Source organism: Myiozetetes cayanensis, unplaced genomic scaffold (genome assembly GCF_022539395.1).
Source record: "Myiozetetes cayanensis isolate MyiCay16 unplaced genomic scaffold, myiCay2020 scf22, whole genome shotgun sequence".
Lineage (NCBI taxonomy): Eukaryota > Metazoa > Chordata > Aves > Passeriformes > Tyrannidae > Myiozetetes > Myiozetetes cayanensis.
Genome location: NW_026087434.1, coordinates 7,640,928 through 7,664,115, shown reverse-complemented (window position 1 = coordinate 7,664,115; position 23,188 = coordinate 7,640,928). Strand labels below are relative to the sequence as shown.

The 23,188-nt window shown below is 48.1% G+C and overlaps 2 protein-coding genes across 12 annotated transcripts in view; one reads left to right on the top strand and one right to left on the bottom strand.

Annotated features, from left to right (window-relative positions):
- Positions 1–12,357, top strand: part of TNRC6C (trinucleotide repeat containing adaptor 6C) — a 314,470-nt gene extending 302,113 nt beyond the window's left edge. For 8 of the 11 annotated variants that reach the window (XM_050319459.1, XM_050319461.1, XM_050319463.1 and 5 more), the window contains 5 exons: positions 560–676; positions 3,016–3,210; positions 4,535–4,605; positions 5,320–5,459; positions 6,254–12,357. In XM_050319459.1, coding sequence (XP_050175416.1) covers positions 560–676; positions 3,016–3,210; positions 4,535–4,605; positions 5,320–5,459; positions 6,254–6,614 — 884 coding nt within the window. In that variant the 3' untranslated portion in view covers positions 6,615–12,357. The remainder of the gene's footprint in view (positions 1–559; positions 677–3,015; positions 3,211–4,534; positions 4,606–5,319; positions 5,460–6,253) is intronic. The other 3 variants (XM_050319466.1, XM_050319464.1, XM_050319465.1) reach the window with 1 other exon arrangement.
- Positions 12,358–20,824: 8,467 nt separating this feature from the next.
- On the bottom strand, positions 20,825–21,598 carry LOC126642113 (GTP-binding protein Rhes-like). The gene has a single exon (XM_050319472.1). It carries the CDS (start codon positions 21,452–21,454, stop codon positions 20,828–20,830), a length of 627 nt encoding a protein of 208 aa, XP_050175429.1. The 5' UTR covers positions 21,455–21,598; the 3' UTR covers positions 20,825–20,827.
- Between the last annotated feature and the right edge of the window lie 1,590 nt (positions 21,599–23,188).

Below are 23,188 nucleotides of genomic sequence, written 5' to 3'. Positions count from 1 at the left end.
GTGGTTTCAGGCTATTTCATTTATGTTATCAGTTGAAGAAGAGATTGCTAAAATATATCCTTACTTTACTGAAAGTCTGCAAAAATTTAAAGATGTTTGTGGGCATTATGATGTAGGGGAAGTAGTTACCTTGAGTAATTTAGGACAGATCACCCATGGTAAGAGGTTAGTTTATCATACACATCTCTGCTCATCTACAGTTGCCATTACCTAAGTCAGCTGGCAGAGGACCTTGATAAATGAAGCCTGTTCCTTGAGACTAAATAGTTTAACACTAATTTTTTTGAGTCACATATCTTAAACGAAATGCAGAATTTGCCTCTCTCACAGGCACTACTCCAACTGCTACTGTGCCAGCTTTCTTCTCTTTTCTGCTAAAGACTTCTGCTTCACTTTATCACACCTTCAATAACATTTCATTCCTAGCCTTCAGAGACCAGGCTGATTAAGGAAAAAAATGCCTTTGCATGGTTTGTATTTGCACATAATAGATTTGCTTATGTCACACCAAACATCATTATGCCCATCTTTCTTAGTTGCTTCTCTGCTGGTTCTGCAGGGTCATCCCCAACATCATCTCAGAATGCCACGCTGCCTTCATCGAGTGCCTGGCCGCTTAGTGCCTCCGGCTACAGTAGCTCTTTCAGCAGCATTGCATCTGCACCTAGCATTGCAGGTACGGAACTGGCCTTTCTACTTCCACATCCTTCTGCATTCTCAGCAAAAGGCCCCAGGAGGTGCTTTCCCCGTGGTTACAGCGCTGCTGCCAGAGACAGATGCGTGTTTTCAGTGCTGCGCTCGGTGGGCAGCTCTCCTGGCAGCCCTTCAGCGGGGAGTGTTGGAGGGTGTGTGCCTGGAACTGTGCTTAGGAAAAATGTGTTCGTTCCACTTGGTGCCACGTGCTGTCACTCTGCACTGGCATCGAGATCTCTGAGGAGGGATATTGTCTAGGACCTCAGCAGGAACGCCCCTGCTTAGACACTTCCAGTAAGAGCTGATGTGAAATTTTTGTTACTAAACTCACTGTTAAAAGTGAAACATCTTCAGCTCAGGAAAAGCTTTAGTGCTTTAGTACCTCCAGGAGTTACTTTGCATGGCTCTGGAGGGGTTGGGTTTCTTGGGGCTCTTAAATGTCTTTTAATAGCCGAGCCAAAGCCTAATGCTGCCCTATATGACTGAGCTTGTAAGTGGACTAAATAACTGCCCCATTCTTTTTAACGAGCTCTAAATTCTGGAGTGTATCTCTGCAAAACATGGCAACTTTGCTTGCAAAGTACCTGCCTAAATATCCAGTTTGTCCCACTAGAAAAATGTGTTGGGGCTGTTGTGTGGATTGGATTAGCATTTTCATGTCTAACCACTGAAAACCCTCTACTTCTCTGGATGAAGGAAGGTGCAGCCTCCAGGTCACACTGCAGAATGCAAAAAATAAAAGGGCTTGTTTGGAATGTTTTCCTCCAGTGAAAGGAAAAGAAAGGAATGGCTTGCTTTTCTTTATCTGCCATGCATTTCTGCTTTATTTGCTTCTTAATATTTTTGCAGTGTGATCTAATGTTTGTGTTACCCCCATGGGAAGTAGTGACATAGCAACATCTGGTCTGTGGTGATGTGCATGTGTGGTGTACCACATCACAGGCTGGGCTACTCTTGAGTTCTCCAGCTCAGTCTTGCTCCCTTCCCTCATACCATTTTACACTCATTAATGTCCTCATCATCATTGTCAAATTGTTTTTGTTGCTACAGCTTGCAAGAAGATGGGAGAGTGGTTGCCCTTTCACTTGAATTGTTGTGATTCAATATAAAATCATTGAATTAAATAATTTAGATAAATGGAGGCACTCTGGGGAGTGTGTGTGTATATAACTGAGGCTGTGATTTGGCAACTGGTCAGTTTGGCTTTGGGACTGATAAAAAAACCCTCAGTGGCTGCCTTGATGCAAAACACTGTTCCAGTATAAACTTAGATCTGCCAGTTCAAATCTAGCCTTATAAAAACTCACAAGATTTTTGTATCTTAGACCTTGTCAGACCAAGTATTTACTTATTCTCTGCAATCAGCATTAAGGCAGCACAGTCACAACACCGTTTGCTGTGGCAGAAAATGCAGGATGTGTCCCTTGCAGTCCAGTCCAGTCCAACACGTGCTGCCAGTGTTGGTAACAGCAGGACTGAGCTGTCACAAGGAAATTGGTCTCTAATTGCACAACATGTGTTGGTACAAGGAGGAAAGGCAGGGAAGTGTAAGCCTGAGGTTGAATTCACCCTAAGGTGAATAAAGGGGTTTATTTTGGTATTTGTAATTTAAATCAATTTTGTCTGCTTCTCTAGATGATAAACTGTATTTGCTGTTGTTGGTTTTATGTTATTTTATTAAACTCTGATTTGGCAGAAACAGTAGTCAGAGTTTAAAAAGCAATTAGGGAAATAAACTGAACAGCAAAAAGTTACAAAGAGTGACAGGTTGTGATATGATCTGAACTTCTGCAGATTTCATTTTTCTCAAAGATACTTGGAAAAAAGAGTATCAGTTACTTTGAACATTAAGGAAGTTTTTATTGGTCTTTGATCTTGAGAATTTTACTATGTCAGAAGAACATATGGACATACTGGTTTTCTTTGCTAGATAAAATGAGTTGTTAAAAAAATGTTTAAGTCCTATTAAACCTTTTGAGAGAGACAGTCTTGAAGTGTTTCATTATAATTTTGGTGCAGTTAGATCTCAAATACCTAAGTGCGTTTTCTGGTCTTTTTTTCATGTATCATCTTTAAAAAGAAAGAGAAGTAGTAGGAGATTTTAAAAAAGGGAACTGTGTATGTGGCAGGTTGTGAGGTTCATTAAATACAGAATTATATGAAATTGTAAACACTGGTAGGTTCAAAGGATATAGGATTGATAGCACTGGATGGTACAGAAGGTTGTTTTCCTCCTGAAAAGCTGGAGGAATGTAGTCAGTGATACCCATCCTCCTCAGTTGAAAACTGAGAATACACAAATGTATTTTTTCCTTGTTGCAGGTAAACTGTCAGACATCAAGTCCACGTGGTCCTCTGGCCCGATCTCTCACACACAAGCCTCTCTGTCCCACGAACTCTGGAAGGTACCCAGAAACACTACGGCTCCGACGAGACCCCCTCCAGGCTTAACCAACACCAAGCCATCATCCACGTGGGGAGCCAGTCCCCTGGGCTGGACCAGCTCTTACTCCTCTGGTACCCTCAGCTTCTCTGCTTTTATTCTGTGTGTGAGGCTCCAGAATCTGGAGGTTCAGTGCAAGCAGAGTTGTGTCTGTTTTGAGGATTAATCTCACGCCTGTTTATTGGCTAAGTTGTAAATGGAGCTGCTCTCTTTCAGGTGGTCACATGAGTAATTTTACACAGGAATTGCCAAATTACCTAATCCAGCTAGGATTTTTATTTTTCCATTTCTTTATTTTATAAAAATGTCTTTCTTTTTTGTGGTGCGATCCAAAACTCCCTATGAGGCTTCAAGATGAGCCCGTGGAATTTAATATGAGATACATATTTGGAGCATGGATGTGTGAAGCCTTTAGGACCTGATGGCATTGCAGGGCCCTCAGGGAATGCCTTAATTTTTTTTTTCACACAGGCTCTTTTTTTAGGTGTTGTTTTGCTGAAATGCAAATATGAGAAACCATGGCTATATATATATATATATATATGGCTCTGTATGTATCTATATAGAGATATCTATATCTATATAAATATAGATACATATGCAAATATTACACGTATTTTATAAAGCTGACTACTTTATTAATCTGTTCTCACTAAGCTGAGAATTAAATGTTCTTCCCTCTTCTTGCCATTAATTTTGGATCTGTTTTCCTTCACCAAAGCCCCACCTGTGTGAGCAGATATTGCTGCTGCCTGCCCAGATTCTCTCCAGCTTTAGTGTGGTCACATGTGTGACCACAGGATCCACTGTGGTTTCTCAAATGCCACTCATAAAATACCAAGCTTGGACAGTTTCCTAATGTAAAACTCCAAGCTGTAAAACACCAGCCTAAGGTTGGAAGAACAGGTTTTGTTGGTTATGTCCTTGTATCTTCAATCAGGACATTGTCAGTGCAGAAATACCTGTTTTGAATAAGTCATATACATTAATCTGTCATTGGCAAGATAGCAGAGTGCTGCAGTGCAATAAAATCTTTAATAGCAGGCAGCAGCCTGAGCTTGGACATCAAGAATTGCTTTTAAAATGTGCCTTCCAGATTTAATTCTAATGCATCCTGGAGATCCAGTTTGCTGCAGTGTTCATAGCTGCATCTGCCACTAATAGTTACTCTGGGAGCGTGGAAAAAGCCACAGACCTTTTAAATGTAACAAGAGCAGGTTTCCATTCAGCAGCCTTTCATTCCAGAGGAGACAGTAAATCAAGATGTGAGGAAATAGCCGTAGGATTTGTTTTCAGTAGCAGTGAGGCTTGCTAGTATGTTGTGATTCCAGGTAAATTTGCTTGTAATACGTTCTCCAGACCATGATCAATGGAGTTTTTTGTGGAATTTTATTGCAGGTTCTGCATGGAGTACTGACAGCTCAGGGAGAACAAGCAGCTGGCTGGTTCTTCGGAACCTCACCCCCCAGGTAACTGGAATTGCACAGGGAAAAGGACCTGGCACATTTAAGAGATTATAAGAACAACATTTAGCAGCCTTGGTTATTTGATTTATTTGAAGGAAGAGTAATTACTCTGCATTTATTACAGGTGTCGTCTTCAGGGAATTTGTTAACTTTTCAAAGTGCTGTCAAATCAAACATAAACTTTTAAGGCTGTAATTAATCATTCAGTGGGCACCATTTGTGTACGTGTAAGTTGGGAGGTGAATGGTGCTTTAAAGCAGGCACAGAAATGTAAAATCTACTTTTCCTGTGGGTTTTTTTTTTGGTTCTTCTCACAAGTCTGTCAGATCCTCTACTTGTCCTTCACACAGTGTCATTGAGAAGGAAGAACATAAACCACAAAGCCTTGAGTGCAGACATCCAAATTGATCTTGGGAAAAATTTAGTTATATTTATGAGCAATGTGTTTTTCCTTTGACTTCTTTCTCAACTTCTGTGAACTTTCAATGATAAATATAATTTATATAACCTAAACTGGGAAATTTTGTGCACTGGCCTATAGGGAAGACTTTTTAAAAAGACAGGATGTCTCCCTCAGTGCAGAGAGGGATAAGTCTGTAATTTAATTCTTCTTTTCCTTTCACTTGTACTCACTCTTTAGCTTTTAAAACTTGCTTAACAAGCATTTAAAGTAACATCACAACAGCACAGACAACCTTTGCCACCTTCTCTCCCCAGATTGATGGTTCCACACTGCGGACACTGTGTTTGCAACACGGCCCTCTCATAACATTCCACTTGAACCTGACACAAGGGAATGCTGTGGTCCGATACAGTTCCAAGGAGGAAGCAGCCAAGGCCCAGAAGTCTCTGCACATGTATGTTTCTGCTCTCTTTTTCATTTTCTATTAAGCCAGTTTTATCCCAAAAACTAATTTCTTAGGCATTTATTTGCCAGGAGTCAGAACTCCGATCACTAGTTACTTTTAATCTGATTTTCAAAATTGCCTAAATGGGATAGAAAAATATCAGCTAGGGGGTAGATACTCATGGACTACTGAATAAGAGGTCATTACAAAACTTTATTCACCATTAATAATGTTTTCAGTTAGGATTTGTCACCTGTAAGGCTGCAAAGAGTTTGTAAGATGTGATAAGGATTCCAGAAGAAGCTCAGAGAGAGGGACATTTAGCTTTAGGAAGGACATAACCATGATAAATCATAGAATTGCCTGGGTTGGAAGGGACCTTAAAGATCATCAGTTCCACCCCCTGCTATGGGCAGGGACACCTTCCACTAGCCCAGGTTGCTCCAAGCCCCATCCAGCCTGGCCTTGAACACTCCACGGATGGGGCAGCCACAGCTTCTCTGGGCAACCTGTGCCAGGGCCTCCCCACCCTCACAGGGAAGAATTTTTCCCTGATATCTCATCTGTAAGATAGAAAAGCCATTCCCCTCTTCCTGTCACTGTAGGCCCTTGTAAATAGTCTCTCTCCATGTTTCTTGTAGCTACTTCAGGTACTGGAAGGCAGCAATTAGGTCACCCCAAAGCCTTCTCTTATCCAGGCTGAGCAACCCCAGTTGTCCCAGCCTTTCCTCACAGGACATCCACCTCGGGTATTCCCAGAAGTGCCCTTTGCATCATTCCACCTTTTTTGTTTGTGCCCTCAGGTGTGTCCTGGGAAACACTACCATCCTGGCCGAGTTTGCTGGTGAGGAAGAAGTGAACCGTTTCCTAGCGCAGGGCCAGGCGCTGCCGCCCACCTCCAGCTGGCAGTCCAACACTGGATCCACCCAGACCCGCCTGGGCTCCTCCGGCAGCTCCCACGGCCTGGTGCGCCCCGACACCGGCCACTGGAACCCCCCCTGCCTGGGGGGCAAGGGCAGCAGCGACCTGCTGTGGGGAGGGGTCCCCCAGTACTCCAGCAGCCTTTGGGGACCCCCCAGCGCCGACGACGGCAGAGTCATCGGGAGCCCCACGCCTCTGAATACTCTCCTCCCAGGGGATCTTCTCAGCGGGGAGTCCATCTAGGAAACGAGAGAGAAAACAAAATGGAAATAACAATCATCAGCACTAAAGGAAAAAAAAAAATTAAAAAAAAAAAAAATTTAAAAAAAAAAAAAAAAAAGAATTGTAACCCTTTCCAGTCCCGGGCTTGATGAAGAATCCAGCTTTAACCCATGAGACTGGCAGCCCTCCTTAGTACCTCTGTCCAATATCGAATCCGAAACTGCAGAAGTCCTTGTGAACTGTTCCTGAAACAGTATGGGCTCCTTTTTGGTCAGTGTCACATGCTAATGACAGGTTTTATTGTTTGGTTGTTTTTTTTTTTCATGGCTTTTTTGTTTTATGTTGTCTTTTTATGTTTGTATGGTGATTTTTTTTTTTTTTTTCAAAACCAAGTATAAAAGCTGCTTAGAATAGGTCTATCATGAAGGGCACTTTTCAGAATTTGGGCTGGAAAGGGTTATTTTATCAACTTGGGGCGGGGAGGGGAGGGTGGGAAGGGGAAATGAAAGCCTATTTAAATGAGCCTGTGACTATTATGCACATTACAGAGGCGGACCCAATAATCAGAAAGGGTGAAGTGTGATATTTACCATTGGTACAGAAAAGTGACGAATCCAAGTGGGAACTATGGACTGTACAGGTTGAGTTGGGGTGGGGAGGGAGGGCAGGGTTGGGGTATCTCTGTGTCCACTACTCCCATGGATCTGCCTATGCACATTGCCCTTGTTTCATTACTTTTTCATGTCATTTTTTTAATCCCAAAAATATTAAAAAAAAAAAAGGTAAAAAAAAATTTAAAAAAAATTAACAAAGAAACAAAAAAAAAATTAAAAAAAAAAAAAAAAGGCAACAAACCATATCAACATGCAAATACTTGAATCCAGCAGGCCAATAACAAAATGTGAACACTTTCTGAGTTGAATTATTACACTTCCAGGTCAGCATCAGTACACAAAAAACAGGCTCTAAGAATTTTTTTTTTTTTTTAAAAAAAGTTCAGACTCTATGTTTTTGTTGGGACATATGTGAGTGTGCCTCTGTGTGTGAGTGTGTGAGTGTGTGTGCCCACGTGTGGTTTAACTCAACGTGTGAAGTTTTTCCTTTGATTCAGTATATGCTTTTTATTTGCTCATTGGTCAAATGTTTAATTGTTATTAGCTTCTAACTTTGCACTGAGTGTCCGCAGCCCTTCTTGTAGCTAATCCTGTAATGGTAAAAAACAACAAAAAAAAAAAAAGGACAAAAAAAAGGAAAAAAAAAAAAAAGAAAGAAAAAAAAAAAAAGGAAAGAAACTGATAGAAGGGGCCGGCGACAATTCATGTGTAAATGTTTACTCAAGGACTCTTATTGCATTTTAAAAATTACAGTGTGTATCTCTGGAGAATAATATGTATATCTACCTTTAGCGGCTTTTTATTGTGGACTAATGCAAGAAAATTATTACCGGAGTATTGCACCATTTTTCCATTCGGAATATAAAGTTTAAAAAAAAAAAATACTCTTGTTGAACTGTGGCCATAGATAATTGTAAAGAGTTGATAGTTCCCTTGCAAGCAGGAACAGAAACAAGCACTTGGACATAAGTTTTGACTGCTTTTGGAGGAGCCAGGAGTTTTGGCTCCCACCTGTTTACAGACCTTTTTTTTCTCTCCTTCAAACTTTAAAATAAAAAAAGGAATTACAAAAAAAAAAAAAAAAAAACACAAAAAAAAAAAAAAAAAAAAAAAAAAAAAGACTTCCATCGTAAAGAAAAACTATTTTCAGAATGAAGATATGCTACTTCAGAGCTCTGGGATTGAACAGTGTTGTTGTATTATCCTTTTCTTTGGCCATTGCTGTGTACTATTTTTGTTGTTGTTTTCCTCCTCTTCGTCAAAGTGGCGAAAACTTTGTGATCACTATCTTGCACATGGTGGAAGATGTCTCAGGAAAGCCGGGTTTCCCGAGGAGCAACTCCACACCATTTCATGTATTTTTAAAACCCAACTCCTAGCACTGAAGATATTATTAAAAAACAAAATAAAATAAAAAAAAAGACAGTAAGAAAGAAGAAAAATACCTAATCTAATGTGTAGCAGTTACATATTTACCAAATAATGGACTCAAAAGAAATAGATGTTTGAAGAGTGCTTTATATATTAAAAAATCGCTTTATGTTTAAAAAAAAAAGATCAATGTTTTTGATTGTTTTGAAAGGAAGAAAGACAATGGAATAACATACACTTCAAGTATGTTTTAAAAATTATATGAACATTGTGCTCCCTGCCTGCTTGGATCAGGAAACTTGTGCATTACTTTTTTTTTTTTTTTTTTTTTTTGAAGATTAGCTTTTTAATGGTTTTATCAGATTTAAAGGGTCCTGCAAGATTGCAAATTAACAAAAGCTGGTTTTATAGAGGATCATGAACTATGCACAAACTGGGTTCAAGACTTGTTTTTTTTTTCCTCAAGTTTTAGTAGTGTATTTAGCTGAATAACCTTTCCTCAGAGTAATTGCATCTCATTGCCATTACACGCCTGTTACATATATATTTTATATATATATACACACACACACTTATATAAAATATGTATGTGTGTATGTGCGTGTTTACATACAATTTTCCATGCTGAAGTTTAGCATTGAGTTGTAGAAAAACTCCTGATATTTTCAAATTGGGAATGAAAAGTTATGTTGGAGGGTGGGGTGGGTTTTGTTTTGGGGCTTTTTTTGGTTTTGTTTTGGGGGTTTTTTTTTGCCTTTTCCTTTTGAATTAAAGATGTCTGTAACTCTGAGATTAAAAAGAAAACCAACAATTGTGGCTTTTAATGTTTATTCTCCTCATAGAATGTGATTGTTAAAGAACATGCACCGAAAGTTGCTTTCAAGAGTACGAAGATTCTTTGAAACTTAATAAATTGCAGTTTTTTCTTGGCTGTTGAAATAATGTGTATTTTTCTTTTATGCAGGGGATACTAAAAATATATATATATATATATATATAGTTGAATCTGTTAAGGTATTTCATGAAGAAGTTTAACTCTTTCACTTTGAATGAGGATGACGTGTAAGCCAGGAAAGCCCCTCCTGTGGTCGCTCCCTCTGCTTGTTGGTGACACCCTCATGAGCTTGTTCCATGAACGCTTTGCACATCACATCCAAAAGCACTGCACAAGCAGCAGTAACCATTCTTGTGTTAAAATTCTGTTTTTATCATTTTTTCCATGTCTTCAGTAACGTAGCTGAATCGTTAGCCCTGTGAACGCAGCGAGGCTGGAGATGACTCTCCTGCTCCATCGTTCCAGAGCCTCCCAGTTTCTGGATGTCTCTAAATGGCCTGTAAAATCTTTGAGGTGAGCAAATAGCCCGTGAATAGGGTAGGAACACCAAAATATTTTCATGTTTGGCCTTTCAGGGCTTGGCTTGAGGAAGGTGTTTGCATTGGTAACCACTCCAAGGTCCCTTTACCCCGACCATGCCAACCTGAGGCACAGGAGACGAAGGGCCAGGGATTCCTGGGGAGATTCCAGCCTGGCTCCATCTCCCTCATCTGAACTTGAGTAAATGCTCTCCTCCCACCTCCACCAAACCAGTTCCTGACCTTCAGTGGCCATGGGGCAGCTGGTGCTCAATGTGATGATGTACAGCAGGGCTGGCCCTGGGTCTCGAGGGGTGTGAGTTTGTACTGCTGAAACTCATTTCCCCAGTCCATTTGAGAAGGAAAAAGCTAATATGGACAGCTGGATTAATTAAAAAATTGGTTCCCAGTCCTGAATAACCACCTGTGCTGTCCCAGGGATTGTCCATAAACCGTAATTCCGTAAGAAAGACCCATGGGGCAGGGGGCTCCCAAGCAACTTGAGAGTTGCAGTTTGCTGGCAGGTATGATACAGTTTAAAATACCCAAATTCAGCTTTGGGGGTAACTTCTGTTACTGAAACAGATAAAGAACCCTGTCTGAAGCCTGTTCTCTCAATTTTACTGATCTGGCCCCAAAGTTGCACAGCTCTTTTTTACTGCTTTCCTTCCCACCTCCTTATTTTTTATCTCTTCCAGTGGTTTCTAATGAAACTCTTGGAAGAGAGTTTCCTTCTCTTTTCCTTCCTTGGTTCTTTTTTAGTTTTGCTTTTTGTTGGGCATTTTTTCCTTGGCAAGGAGGGCTTTCGGTTCTGGTGACTTCAGGTTTTGTTGCCAAGACATCAAAGTCCCTTATGAAGTCGGATATTTCAGTCTTCCATGGGGTTGGCAGTGATGGCTTTTTGTAAATCAAATGCACTCTCAATATTTAGCATCCCCTGGTATATTAAAGGGAATACAGCTTTTGACCAAATCTTTTACTGTCAGCATAGCTCTTTATTTTCACTGTCATTCTTCTGCTTCAGTACTATTCAGTATTTCTCAAACTGTAATGAAAGCTCCTGATGATCAGGATTCGCCCTGTGGCCCCAGAATCTTTACAAGAAAAGATTTTTTAACAATTTGTGTTTTTTCTGTATATTGCATTTGCTGTACCCTCCATGGCACCTTCACTGCATGGCTCCCTGTCTTTAGACCAGGAGAATTTCTGTTTCCTGAGTGGTCTGAAACTGTCAAACTTCTTCTTAGTTCCTTGTCTAGTTTGTGGGTGGCACTGGCAGAGCAGATGTGTTTTTTTGCTTTTTCTGCTCCAGAAATATATTATTGTTCTTGCTAATTCAATATATGATTGTGTACGTGAAGGAGCTTTTTAATTAAAAAAAAAAAAATATGTATATGGATATCTGTATATGTTAAGAATTATTGGAGTTGGAAGAGCCTGGAAATGGAATTGGAAAACCCTTTAGGATTTGGGTTGTGGGCAGCTACAGTGTGGAGCAGATCCAAGCCGATCCAAGGTTGCCGTGGTGACGGATCCTCTGATGCTGCCCATGAACTGCTGCTGAGTCCCCGCTGCCCGGTGCCAGCTGTGCCCCTGTGTCACTGTATTGATGCTGAATGTACAATCTCAAGTCCTGTATAGCCAGTTTCAGGGAAGGGGAGCTCTGGAAAAATGGGATGTGGAGCTCAAAGGAACTCTTGGTGTAAACTGCCCGGATGCCTGGCGTCCACCGCCTTCCGCAGCGCCCCGAGGGAAACGGCAGCTCCCGAAACGCCTGGAAGCGTCTGTGGCTCACTTAGCAGGATCAGAAGGAGATGCCCAGGACGTGTCAGCTCCCTGCAGGTCTCCTGGACTGTCTCACCCAGGTCCTTGTGCCGCTTCCGAGGCGGCGACGTGCCCGTGAAACCTTAACGGCCGCGGGAGCAGCCCAACTTCTGTCCTCTCACATTCCCCCTCCTTCCCGAGGGGTCTCTTCCACAAATGTGCTCTTGGAATTCGGGAGAGGCGCCTCCAACACTCATCCACACTGTAGCTTTCCTGAGGGAGGACGGACTAACGTGCCCATGTTCTAGTGGGGTCTAGGTGTCTTCCTCCAGCGGATACACCAATCGCTCAGGTTAACTATTGCTGCAAGTTGCCAGACTCCATCCTCCAGCACCAGTCCAGCCTCTGCAGAGACAGTCCAGCTGACCATCAAATGACCATTTTAACCCCTCATGCTCCCACTGTTTCCTTCTCTCTAATGAAGGTGTTTCATTAGACGTGAATATGACACTTTGTCCTCTGTGTGTGTGCCCCTGGTGTTTGCTTTTTACTGTCCGATGCATTGGAAACGAGTTGCTTGTAAATTTTCTCTTGATGAAAACGTGGTCCCAGTGCAAGTCATGATTTCAGGGTTATTAAAATAATGTTGCGAAACACAACAAGCTGGGAGATTGCTTTGCTTTCAATAAATATGGTTATTGGTAAGGGTGGTTTGCCTTGACCTGCCTGTGAGGTGCTCACTCCTGGGGAGAAGTGTGTGGGTGTCCCCATCAGTGCCTGTGTCTGTCCTGAGTTAATATTTATTGCTTTAAATGTTCATTTTGTTCAGGGAATGGTTGTGATCACAATCAAAACTGTGGTAGATTACTCTATAATTTTTCTGTTGTTCTGTGTCCTGGATCCTTTGCCCACTTCATAATTTTTCTGAATTTCTTGATTTATACCAAAAACATGTATTCAAGCAGGCTACAGACCTCTCTGTGTTACTGAGGGTGTTGGAGCAAATTCTCTTTCCATTTTTGCACTAGGTCTCCTTGTTTTGGCTGCAATATTCAGGATTTATAAGTGTGTTTTACTGTCTCTACCTCACACGAGCAGGAAAAACTCAACATTTTTTTCATTATTTTATCTGATTTCAAGAGGGACCCACTTTTTCTGCCTTTTCCTGTCGCTTGTCTGTCTCCTTCCTATCTCTTCCCTCCCTACAGATGACAGGAAACTTCTGATAAAGGCAGAGGAGATGATTATTCTGCAGGTGAGGAATGGCAGCTTCTGCCTGTGTGAAGTCCGTAAGTTGCCTAATTAGAACTGTAATCCCAGTGGGATATTTGAGCACAAGCATAAAATATCTGAAAGACATAGGAGGGGACAGGCATTAGTCCCCACAGCTAGGCAGCCTCTCTTTTCTGAGAGAATCATGAATTCAGAAGGAAAAGCTCATAGGAAGACTGAAATAACTCTGATTACTTTGTGATGCTTTTATAGCTGAGCAGTTTCCAAAACACTACCAGGATGGGGAGACCTGCAGCATCCAAGGTGGGATGTGGCTGGGGTGAGGAGGGTGGAAAGCCCAGGGACAAGGCTGGAAGTGTACAGGGATCTCTCTCTCCCTTGGTGCTGTTTTTAGGCACAGACCATTAAAGATTAAAACTGGGATTGATGCACAGTAAAGCTTAAAACTTTGTCTGCAGCAGGACACTATTTGTTTAGTGGAGGTTAAGCACAAAACACTAAACCCTCATAATATGAAATTTAAGACAATGTAAGGAATTTTTGCTTCTGTTCCTAAATGGGGGGGCAGAAGGAAGAGGGAAGTATCCAAGAATAACAGGACTCAGTACATAAGTGAGAGATTGTGTCATCTGCTAGTACAGACATCTCCCAGTAGAGATAGTGATTTTTATCCTCTTACTGCTCCAACACTCTTTTTTTAATCTGTTTTATAGACTCCAGGTGTTCCAGGACATTGGAGCCTACTCTGGGCACTGTCTTTAGAAGAGAAAGGGAAATTTCTGAAGTGAATCTGGAGGGAATTGATTGAAGTCTCCTTTTACCTGGACCTTCAACAAGGCTAGGAGGCCAAATACCGTGTTTTCCAAATGAGGTTAACCCTAGTGATCTTGTCATTTCCCCCTGGCATAACAAGGATTGGTGCATTTTTAAAAGTGCTTTGCTGGTTTCACAGCCAGTGGTGGGACCACAGAGGGATCAGTTGTGTGTCCAACTGCTGTCTTGTGTGGGACCTGAGAGGGCAGAAATACCAAGTCAGAGGATTTATCCAGCCTTTCACCATTTTTTTTTTTGATTAAGGCCAGAGCTCTCATGGGGATGATCAGATTTGTAGTGAAAAGCTGGGAAAACACTGCATAGAGTGGAGAATCCTGGGTTTTTGGAGGTTCTACCTGCCTCTGCCTGGCCTCAGAAGCCAGTCTGCCCTCCAAGGCTCAGGGTGGGGCACCGCCCTTCCATGCCTTGTGGCACAACTTTGTATCAGGGGAACAAACTCCACTTTTCCTCTCTTTGCCTGGACAAGCAGCCCTGTTTTATTAAGGCACTGCCATGAGCTTTTGTGGTCTTTCTTGAAGGCCACCTGGATACTCAGCTCTGGGAAGACGCAGGGCATGAACTCAGGTGTTTACAGAGCAGTTGAGGCTCCTCGCTGGAGCCTCCTGATTTTGAAAAGCCTTTGTATCAGGCCAAGCTCAACTCGCTGCTCTCCGTGCACTGAGCTGTCAACTGAAAGGCAAAGGACTGTAAATCCTCTTTGGAAACACTCGGAGTCCTGTGGATCCCTGAGCTCCTGCAACCTGCTCTGTCCAGGGAACGGATCTGAGCTTGCTGCAGGGTGGGCTGGTGGTCACAGGAGTCAGTAGTCAGAGGATCAGTGGTCACAGGGTCACAGGGTCGGTGGTCACAGGGGTCAGTGGTCACAGGAGTCAGTGGTCAGAGGGTCAGTGGTCAATGGTCAGAGGGTCACAGAGGGGTCAGTGGTCAATGGTCAGAGGGTCACAGGGGTCAGTGGTCAGAGGGTCACAGGGCTCAGTGGTCACAGAGGGGTCAGTGGTCAATGGTCAGAGGGTCACAGGGGTCAGCGGTCAATGGTCAGAGGGTCACAGGGGTCTGGTCAATGGTCAGAGGGTCACAGAGGGGTCAGTGGTCAGTGGTCAGAGGTCACAGGGGTCAGTGGTCAATGGTCAGAGGGTCGGTGGTCACAGGGGTCAGTGGTCACAGGAGTCAGTGGTCAGAGGGTCACAGAGGGTCTGGTCAATGGTCAGAGGGTCAGTGGTCAATGGTCAGAGGGTCAGTGGTCAGGGGTCAGTGGTCAATGGTCAGAGGGTCACAGAGGGGTCAGTGGTCAATGGTCAGAGGGTCACAGGGGTCAGTGGTCAATGGTCAGAGGGTCAGTGGTCAGAGGGTCAGTGGTCAATGGTCAGAGGGTCACAGAGGGGTCAGTGGTCAGAGGGTCAGTGGTCAGAGGGTCAGTGGTCAATGGTCAGAGGGTCAGCCCTGGCCCTGCCCATGCCCGTAGCCTGCAATTCCCCGTGTGCCCACACGGTGGTGCCCGGGAGCCGCTGCGAGCCCCCGGCGCGTGGGTTGAGGGGGATCCTTTAAAAACTTCCCTGGAAGCAATTCCAGCCAGGATTTGTGTCCCGGAGGCTGCTCTGCCACAGGGGTGCAAACCGGCAGCGCGGGGAGTGTTGTGGGGCCACCCTGCACGGATCCATCACAAGCAGAGAGTGAACTGTAGGTGAGCGAGGCAAGCTGGGACCGTGGCCGGTGCATGGGCTCAATCGTGGAATCATTAAGGTTGGAAAAAAACCCTCTAAGATCATTGAGTCCAGCTGTCAATACAGCACTGCCGCGCCTACCACTAACCCATGTCCCCAGCCTTTAAATCCTTCCAGTAATGGTGACTCCACCACTGCCCTGGGCAGCTGTGCCAGGGCTCCACAACCCTTGGGGAGAAGAGATTTTAGCCCATGTCCATCCCAAACCTCCCTGTCACAACTTGAGGCCGTTTCCTCTTGTCCTGTCGTTTGTTAACCTGGAAGAGGAGACCAAACCCCACCTGGCTCCAACCTCCTTCCCTGCACTGAGAAGCTCTGAAAGCTGGGAGGGCGCTGCCCTGACAGGGTGCAGCCCCACGGGGAACTCGGTGACCCTCCCAGGTCTTTTCCAGCCCAAACAGCTCTACGGCTCCCTGAATCCCAACCCCCTGGGAGAGCCCTAATGGGGCTCATGTGATGCGGGGGCCCCCGCAGGTTTGCTCTTCCCAGAGCACTTAGCCCGCCTCGTTTCCCCGGTGCTTCGCCAAAAGGCCCTAAAAGACAAATACCCTTAATTATCCCCTCAACGAGTAAGTGCCGCTCGTTCGGTTTAAAATGTTTTGCTTTCTCGTTGGGTGTCCTTGGCGCGGGTGTTCGTGCCAGGGCCGCGCATCAATCAGGGCCTGAGCAAACTGCGGCAGCCAGCGCCAATTAGGCGCATCCCGGGCGGCAGCTGCTCCCTGCCCGCGGCCGTGGCTGTCGCTGGTGCGGCGGCAGCTTCATTCTCCCTGATTGTTTGTGTACACAAATTAAGCGGCAGCGTCTCGCGGCGGTTTGATGGGATGTGCTACATGATGTGGAACAGAACAGGAGGGGATCACACTGGAGCTTTTCTCCGGGGAGGGGGGGGGGGGTGATGTGGGTGAGCGTGGGGACAGGGCTCCTGTCTGTGCTGGAGGCGAGTCTGGAGTGAAATGGGTCCAAGCGGGGGAAGGCGGAGGCAGGGGGAAGGGAAAGAAGTTAAAATGAGAAGATGTTCCAGATCTTTCTGGTGTTTTTGAGAATGGAAAAAGCAGCCTTCGGTTCTGCAAGTTCACTGTGATGTGTTGGGGGTTTTGTGGAAAAACAGCACCAGAGGTCTCCCCTCTGGGGAGCCGTGTGTGTCCTGGCACAGCCCTCACTGCTTCGAAGGGGCTGGGACTTCCAGAGCACCCCAGTGACCCCACAGGGGCACGGCCCTGTGTCCTTGTCCCTCTCTCATGCCCTGCAGAACATCTCCCTTCCCCGGTACCAGGCCCTCTACACACGGATGTGACAGCCCACCCATGGAAAACCAGCTCCAACCTAAACCACAGCCGAGAGGGCCGGGTGAGGAAACCCCTTCAGCCCCAGAAATGGGATCAGGAGAGCAGCCAGTGCTGCTGCCTGGGATGCCATGCTGGGCACAGCCATGTGGTGCCTGGGGGATGAGGGACTGAGGCTTTTCCCTGGATCCTGTGCCTCGGACATTGCATCAGCTGATGGAGACAACAGCCCTCAGCCCCCAACAGCCACGACTGCCCTGGGCCACCATCACAGGCACCCTCCACTCTACACTCTGGGTCTCCTGTGTGCTGGAGGCTTTGAGCAGCTGCCTGGGAGGCCAGAGCCCTTTCATCTGCTGCTCCCCTGACCCACAGGGGCTGGAAGTACCCGGGGATACAGTCAACTCCTCTGGACAACTAAGTGCTTCAGGGCAGAGCTGAGCTGGGGGCACCTGGATGGACGTTCAAATGGATCCTGCCCTTCCCCTGAAGCCCCAGTACAAAGCAGCTGCCCCAGCTGCCCTCTCCTCCTGGCAGGGGAAGCAGAAGGAAGGGCAAATTTTGTTCACCTCATCGGGTGTGTGGTTGTGTGATGTTTGCAGGGACAGCTGTAGCCAAGCTGTGCGTGCAGGCTCCGTCTGCCACATCCCCTGGACTGGGCTGGGCTGCAGCTGCACTGTGTTCTGTACCTGTGACTGCTGTCTGGGGAGGAAAAGCCATTTCACCTGTTGCCATTTGTTGAAAGAAAATGAGCTGCAGGTGTTTAGCCCTTCACCACCCCACGGTGTACAGAAACACACCTGCAGGTACCAGCTGGCTCCAGCCCTCAGTGAGGCTTTACCACCCCTGTGCGAACCAGACACCTCGGGACCACCCTCACCTGCATTTTTCTGCTTCAGCAGAGGCTGAACACCCCCTCCCTCAGGCCATGAGACATCAGATGTGCTTATTTTTAACCCCACTTGGCACAACTGCACTGGGGTCACCTCTTGCCCTGTTCTCGCTGAGGGAAGCGCTGCTGGAGCCCCAGCACAGTGATGGGCACGGGTGGAGATGGGGACAGGGCTCAGAAAAGGCTGTGCCTGGCACAGATCACTCCTCTGGGACAGGCACCAGGCATTGCTTTGGGTGCATTTCGATATTGCAGCTATTGTACATCCTTCCTGCAGCACAGCACCGGTGCCTCTCGGGCTCCTGCAGGGCTGAGGCTCCCGCCTGCTCTCCCCTGTCCTGCCTCCCGCACAGAGCCGTGGGGAGGAGGCATCCAAAGGCTCTTGTCCTGCCAGAGCCGCCGCATGGCAAACGCTTGCCAAGCCCCAGCTCCACCCCGTGTCCCTGCACAGCCAGAGCTGGCTGATCCCGAAGTCCCAGCGAGGTGATTGTCCCTGCAACCCCGGCAAAGCTGCCCCTGCCACAGCATTTCACGGGAGTGATGCAAAACAACCCCAAATTTGCAACTCCCAGAGAGGGGCTGTGCAGGTGGGGGCTGAAGGGCTGTGGAGAGCTGCCCTGCACCCCCACTGCATCCCTGTCCTGCATCCCCACAGCATCCCTGTCGCCTGTCCCGAGCCCCTGCCCCGCTTGGCCGGGGGGAGCAGGGCTGGGAGCGGCCCTGGGAGGGGACCCTGGGGCTGGCAGGGCCGGGAGCCGGCGGGAGGGGGCTGTACAAGGCTGGCGGGCATTGGGCGAGGGGCAAGTGCTGCTGGAGAGCTCCTCCAATGGCTCCGCTCTTTGCTGGAGCCCAGCGCTGCGGGGACAGGAGTTGGGAGCGTGGAGAGGGTCTCGCATCTGCGTCGGAAGCTCCTGCACCTCCAGCATCTTCTGCACCTCCGGCATCTTCTGCACCTCCAGCATCTTCTGCACCTCCGGCATCTTCTGCACCTCCGGCATCTTGGTTTCTCCATCCGTGGCAGCTGCGGCATCTCGGTCAGGTCTTGGGCCCGGACTGGCTGGGAGTGGGGGGTCCCGGAGCCCCCCGGGGTTACTGGTCTGCCCGGGGAAGGCAGCAGTGGGACACAGGGGAGCCTCTCCCTGTGAAAGCTCTGCCAGCCTGAGCCCGGGGAGGCTGCTGGGCTGCCCCAGATGTCAGGAGCTGTTTCCAGTCCGTACCATGGATCTGCAGAGGAGGGGGCTGGCGGCCAGCCTTGCTCATCCCAGCGTCCTCCACTACAAAGAGGTTTCCTTATGCTTTTAGCATAATACTGTAAACCAAAGGGCCTGGTCCTGATTCTGCATAACCCAATCCAATGCCCAAACCCCCTCTGGAAGGTGTGGGACTCCTGCAGGGCCAGCTGGTTAGTGAGAGAGTTAGTCCAAGGCATCCCTGGCCAGGGCTGAGTGTGTTCAGGGCTGGCAGGGACAGCCCTGTCCCTGGTGTCCTGGCTGGTGGGTACCCCCACGGTGCAGCATTCCTGTGGCTGCATCCATCACACCCATCCCTGCTGTGGGCACCACGCTGGGTCAGCTGCCCAAAGTGAACTGTCTTTATATTCCATTCCCTGCAGGCAGGAGCCCCGTTTTCCCCAGGATAGGCTCTGTCCTGAGCAGCTCTGTGTGTCCCCAGGGTGCTGGACAAGGGATGGCCACTTCACAGAGCGTGGTGGTGGCAGCACAAAGTATGTGGCAGAGAGACAGAGACAGTGGGTCCTGCTGCCACCTCCCTGCCCCTCTACCTGTCCCTCACCACTGCCTGCCCCCCCAGCCTCATCCCCCATCAGACTCCAGGCTGCAGGAGAAGGATTTTGGCTGCCTGGAGGTCACTGTTGTTGCAGCAGTGCCCAGGGGGGATGTGATAGAAGGGTGCCCCAGCAAGTGATGCCCATGGAAAGGCTGGTCTTTCCCTGCTGGCACCTTCTCCTCTGGGATCTTTGGGTGCCTGCCCAACTGAGCAGGGGCACACCATCCTGTAGGGCTGGGATTCTGAGAGCTGAGGACCCCAAACTGCGCATCTGCCTGGGGTCTGGACTAGGGGGTTTGACTCTTTAATCCACTGAGCTTTAATCTCCCTGTGAAAACTGCTCTGTGTGTGGCTGCTGGGCAGGTTAAGTGCTCATTACAGCAGGGATGGGCTGTGTGAGGGGAGAGTAAATCAGTGCAGCACACACTCAAGCCCTCCCCCGCACCATTTATTATCTCCTTTTAACGTGTTTGTGTTTTGATTTCAGTGGATCAGCTGTCTTTTAATGGCTGGTTGTTGTTTTCTGTACTCGGAGGTGAGAATGTGTTTTATTGTTAGTTTCTCCTGCCTCGTGAAGAAATTGAAGTGTGGTTCAATTAGCAGCAAAATCATAACATTGAATGTCCTGACACTGCCAGGGGAGGCTGGAGAGCTGGGGAGGCTCCTCCAGTGCCAGGACACTCCAGATAGGGATGGAGCATGGAGGAGGGAAAGCAAAACGCAGTGATAAGGGCATAAAACACTGATATCAGGCACTGCAGCACTCGAAATACAGGAGAAAGAAACCGAGACATTTTCCAGCTCCACTTTGCAACAACGTGTTTATTGGGAACGCTTAAAAAAACCCAAACAAACGAAAAGAGAATAGAGAAAAACCAAAGTGATGCACAGACTGCCCTATCTCATGCTCTACGCCAGGTACAAACTCAGAACTACTTCGGACACTGGATCTGCCGTGGTTGCCGTGGCCGTGCCGGGAGCTGGGAGGTGCGAGTGCTTGGGCTGAGGTGACCCAGAGCCTGAGGGGGTGATGCAGCTGCAGGTGCCCAGATCTGCCTTCCAATCCCATGGCCAGAGCCCCGTTGTTTGTGCTTGTCTGCCCCCACACAGCGTTCTACCAACCATTCCCCAGGTAAGCCTTTTCTGGGAGTTCACCCTCTCCCCACACTGTCCCAACAACCAGCATCCCTGCCCACCTCCCTCCTCCTTGTCACCTCCAACCCTCTCTACTCCCAGTAGGCTGGGTGGGGAAGAAGAAGGAAGGGGGTGGGAGGCAGCAGGGTTAGTTTTGGCCGAGGCAGCACCTCTCCCCACCCAGCCCACCTGAGTTTCCAGCCGGTGCCGCTGCTGCTGGCGCCTTCCTCCCGGCCCCAGGGCGGCCGGCTCAGCACACGGAGCAGCTGTTGGTCTTGTTCATGGGCGGCCTGAGCGCCTGCTCCTTGGGCAGGGTCTCCCTCCTCTTGCAGAGCGCAGGGCTGAGCCGGCTGGGCAGGTTGGCTTGCTGCAGCAGCTCCCTGAACACCTCCAGGACGTTCTCGTTGTCCTTGGCAGACGTCTCCAGGAAGCGGCTGTTCCAGTCCAGCTCCACCAGCGACAGGGCGTCCTCCACCGGCACCTGCCGCTCGCCGCCGCTCTCCGCCTTGTTGCCGACCACCACGATGGGGGGGAACTTGTCCTCCTTCACCTCCACGATCTCCTCCCGCAGGCTCTTCACGCTCTCGAAGGACTCGGCGTCATCCACGGCGTAGACCAGGGCGAAGGCGTCGCTGTTCTGGATCGAGAGCTTCCTCATGGCCGGGAAGGAGTAGCTGCCGCTGGTGTCCAGGATTTCCACCTTGACCGTGGCCCCGCACACCTCGTACTCCTTGCTGTGCAGCTCCTCCACCGTGCGCCGGTGCTTGGGCTCGAAGGTGTCCATCAGGAAGCGGCGGATGAGGGACGTCTTGCCCACGCCGGCCGCTCCCAAGAAGACCAACCGGACGTGGTTCTTCTCCTTCACCACCAGGGACATGGCTGATGAAGAGGGGACAGGATGCTCCGCAGCTGACGCTCACCCCACAGGTGTCCCTGGGTGGCTGCAGCCCCGGTGTCCCTCTGTCTGTCCGTCCTCCCCTGCAGCGACTCAGTGCAGCCAGAGGAGCTTGGTGTCACCGCTCCGCAAACTTCGCCCCGGCTGTTTCGCCGCGCGCTCTACAATCCACAAGTCCAGCTCGGTTTTTTTTTTATCCTGGTTCCTCTCTGCCATGTGGCACCAAGCTGTCCAATCTCCAGTGGGTTGTGGGTGCTGGAGGAGGGAGGGCAGGGAGGGAGGAGAGCTGGGTGCTCCGGGCCAATCCGCGGAGTTCAGCCCTGGAAAGCCACTCCAGCCCTGGGGCTCGGCGCGCTGCGCTGCACCGCCGCCGCTGCCGGGAGCCGCAGCACCGCAGCCCTCCAGCACTGCTGTCCTGCCTGGAGATTAACGGGTGCTCCTTGGCATTCCTGGGCTTGCTGGCAGCAGGGACAATCAGTGGTGATCCCCACTCATTGGGTGGCTCAAGGCCAGGCATGTCAGGGGCTGGACAGCGGCACCCACAGTGTTTCTTGCGCTTACCTGGGGCTGGGGACTCGTCTGCAGACAGCGTTGCTGCAAACGTGCCCAAGCCTTCAGTGAAGCAATGAAATATTTGGCTTGAGGGGGAAAAATAAGCTCTCCCGTCCGTCATAACCTCCACACTCAGCTGTCAGTTATCCCCCGATTTTTATGAAATATTTAACCAGAGGGGAAAATAAAATCTCCCTGAAAACAGCGCACCGCGGTCTCCGTGAGCGGATGCCGGCAGACGTGGGGAGGAATGCTGGCCGTGACTCAGCTTTAGAGGTGCAGGCTGCCCCACCTGGGTGTGTTTCCTCAGCAGCCACCTTCCATTCCATGCTTGAGTTGTTTCAGAAGCTGATTTATGCAAAGTGCAAATACAAAGGGAGCTCGCTCAGAAGTCGGAATAAGTCTTTACCATAAATTTGGGCATGTGTGGTTTCTTGTAGCTTTAATGCAGCTGGTCTCCTTTCCATATCCAAGTCCCAGTTCCAGCATTTAGTTCTGGTTGCATTTATTGATTATGATTTATTGATCTGGCAGAAATCTGTTGATTTCGAAACCTTTTTCACAAGAATGATTCCTCCCTCTTAACCCCCAAATTATCGTTACATTTCAGCCATGTTCAGCTTTCCTTGGCTGGTCTCACTATTAGGAGAGCCAAGCTTGTATCAGGGTGAGAAGAGCCCTGTCCTGGTCTCAGCCTGCCCTTGGAGAAGGGAAAGGTTGGGTCTCTAACAGGACTGGCAAAGGATTGGTCTCCAGTAGCCCATGGTGTCATCTGGTGATGCACCTTGGCTCGCCAACATGAAGCTCTTTCTGGTAAGATTTCCTGAGCCATGGGGAGAGCCCAAAGGTGATGCCAAGGGCTGAGCTGTGGGAAGGAGCTGAGGATGCAGAGGATGTGATGGCACAGCTGTAGGACCTCGACAGGCTGAAAACCAGGAGGAGGGTGGCTGAGCAGAGGTGCTGGGTGTGAGCACGTGGACGAAGGAGTGATCACACTTTGGTGCCTGGTTGTGCCATTGGCATCAGTGGAAATGAACCAAACCTGCTGAGGAATCCAGGCAGGACAAGTAATCTTACCCCAGCTTTTGGGAGCTGTTTAAAGCCAAAACGCTTTTTTATTTGTTTGGTTGTTTTTAATAGAAAAGAATTTGGTCAATGCTTCTT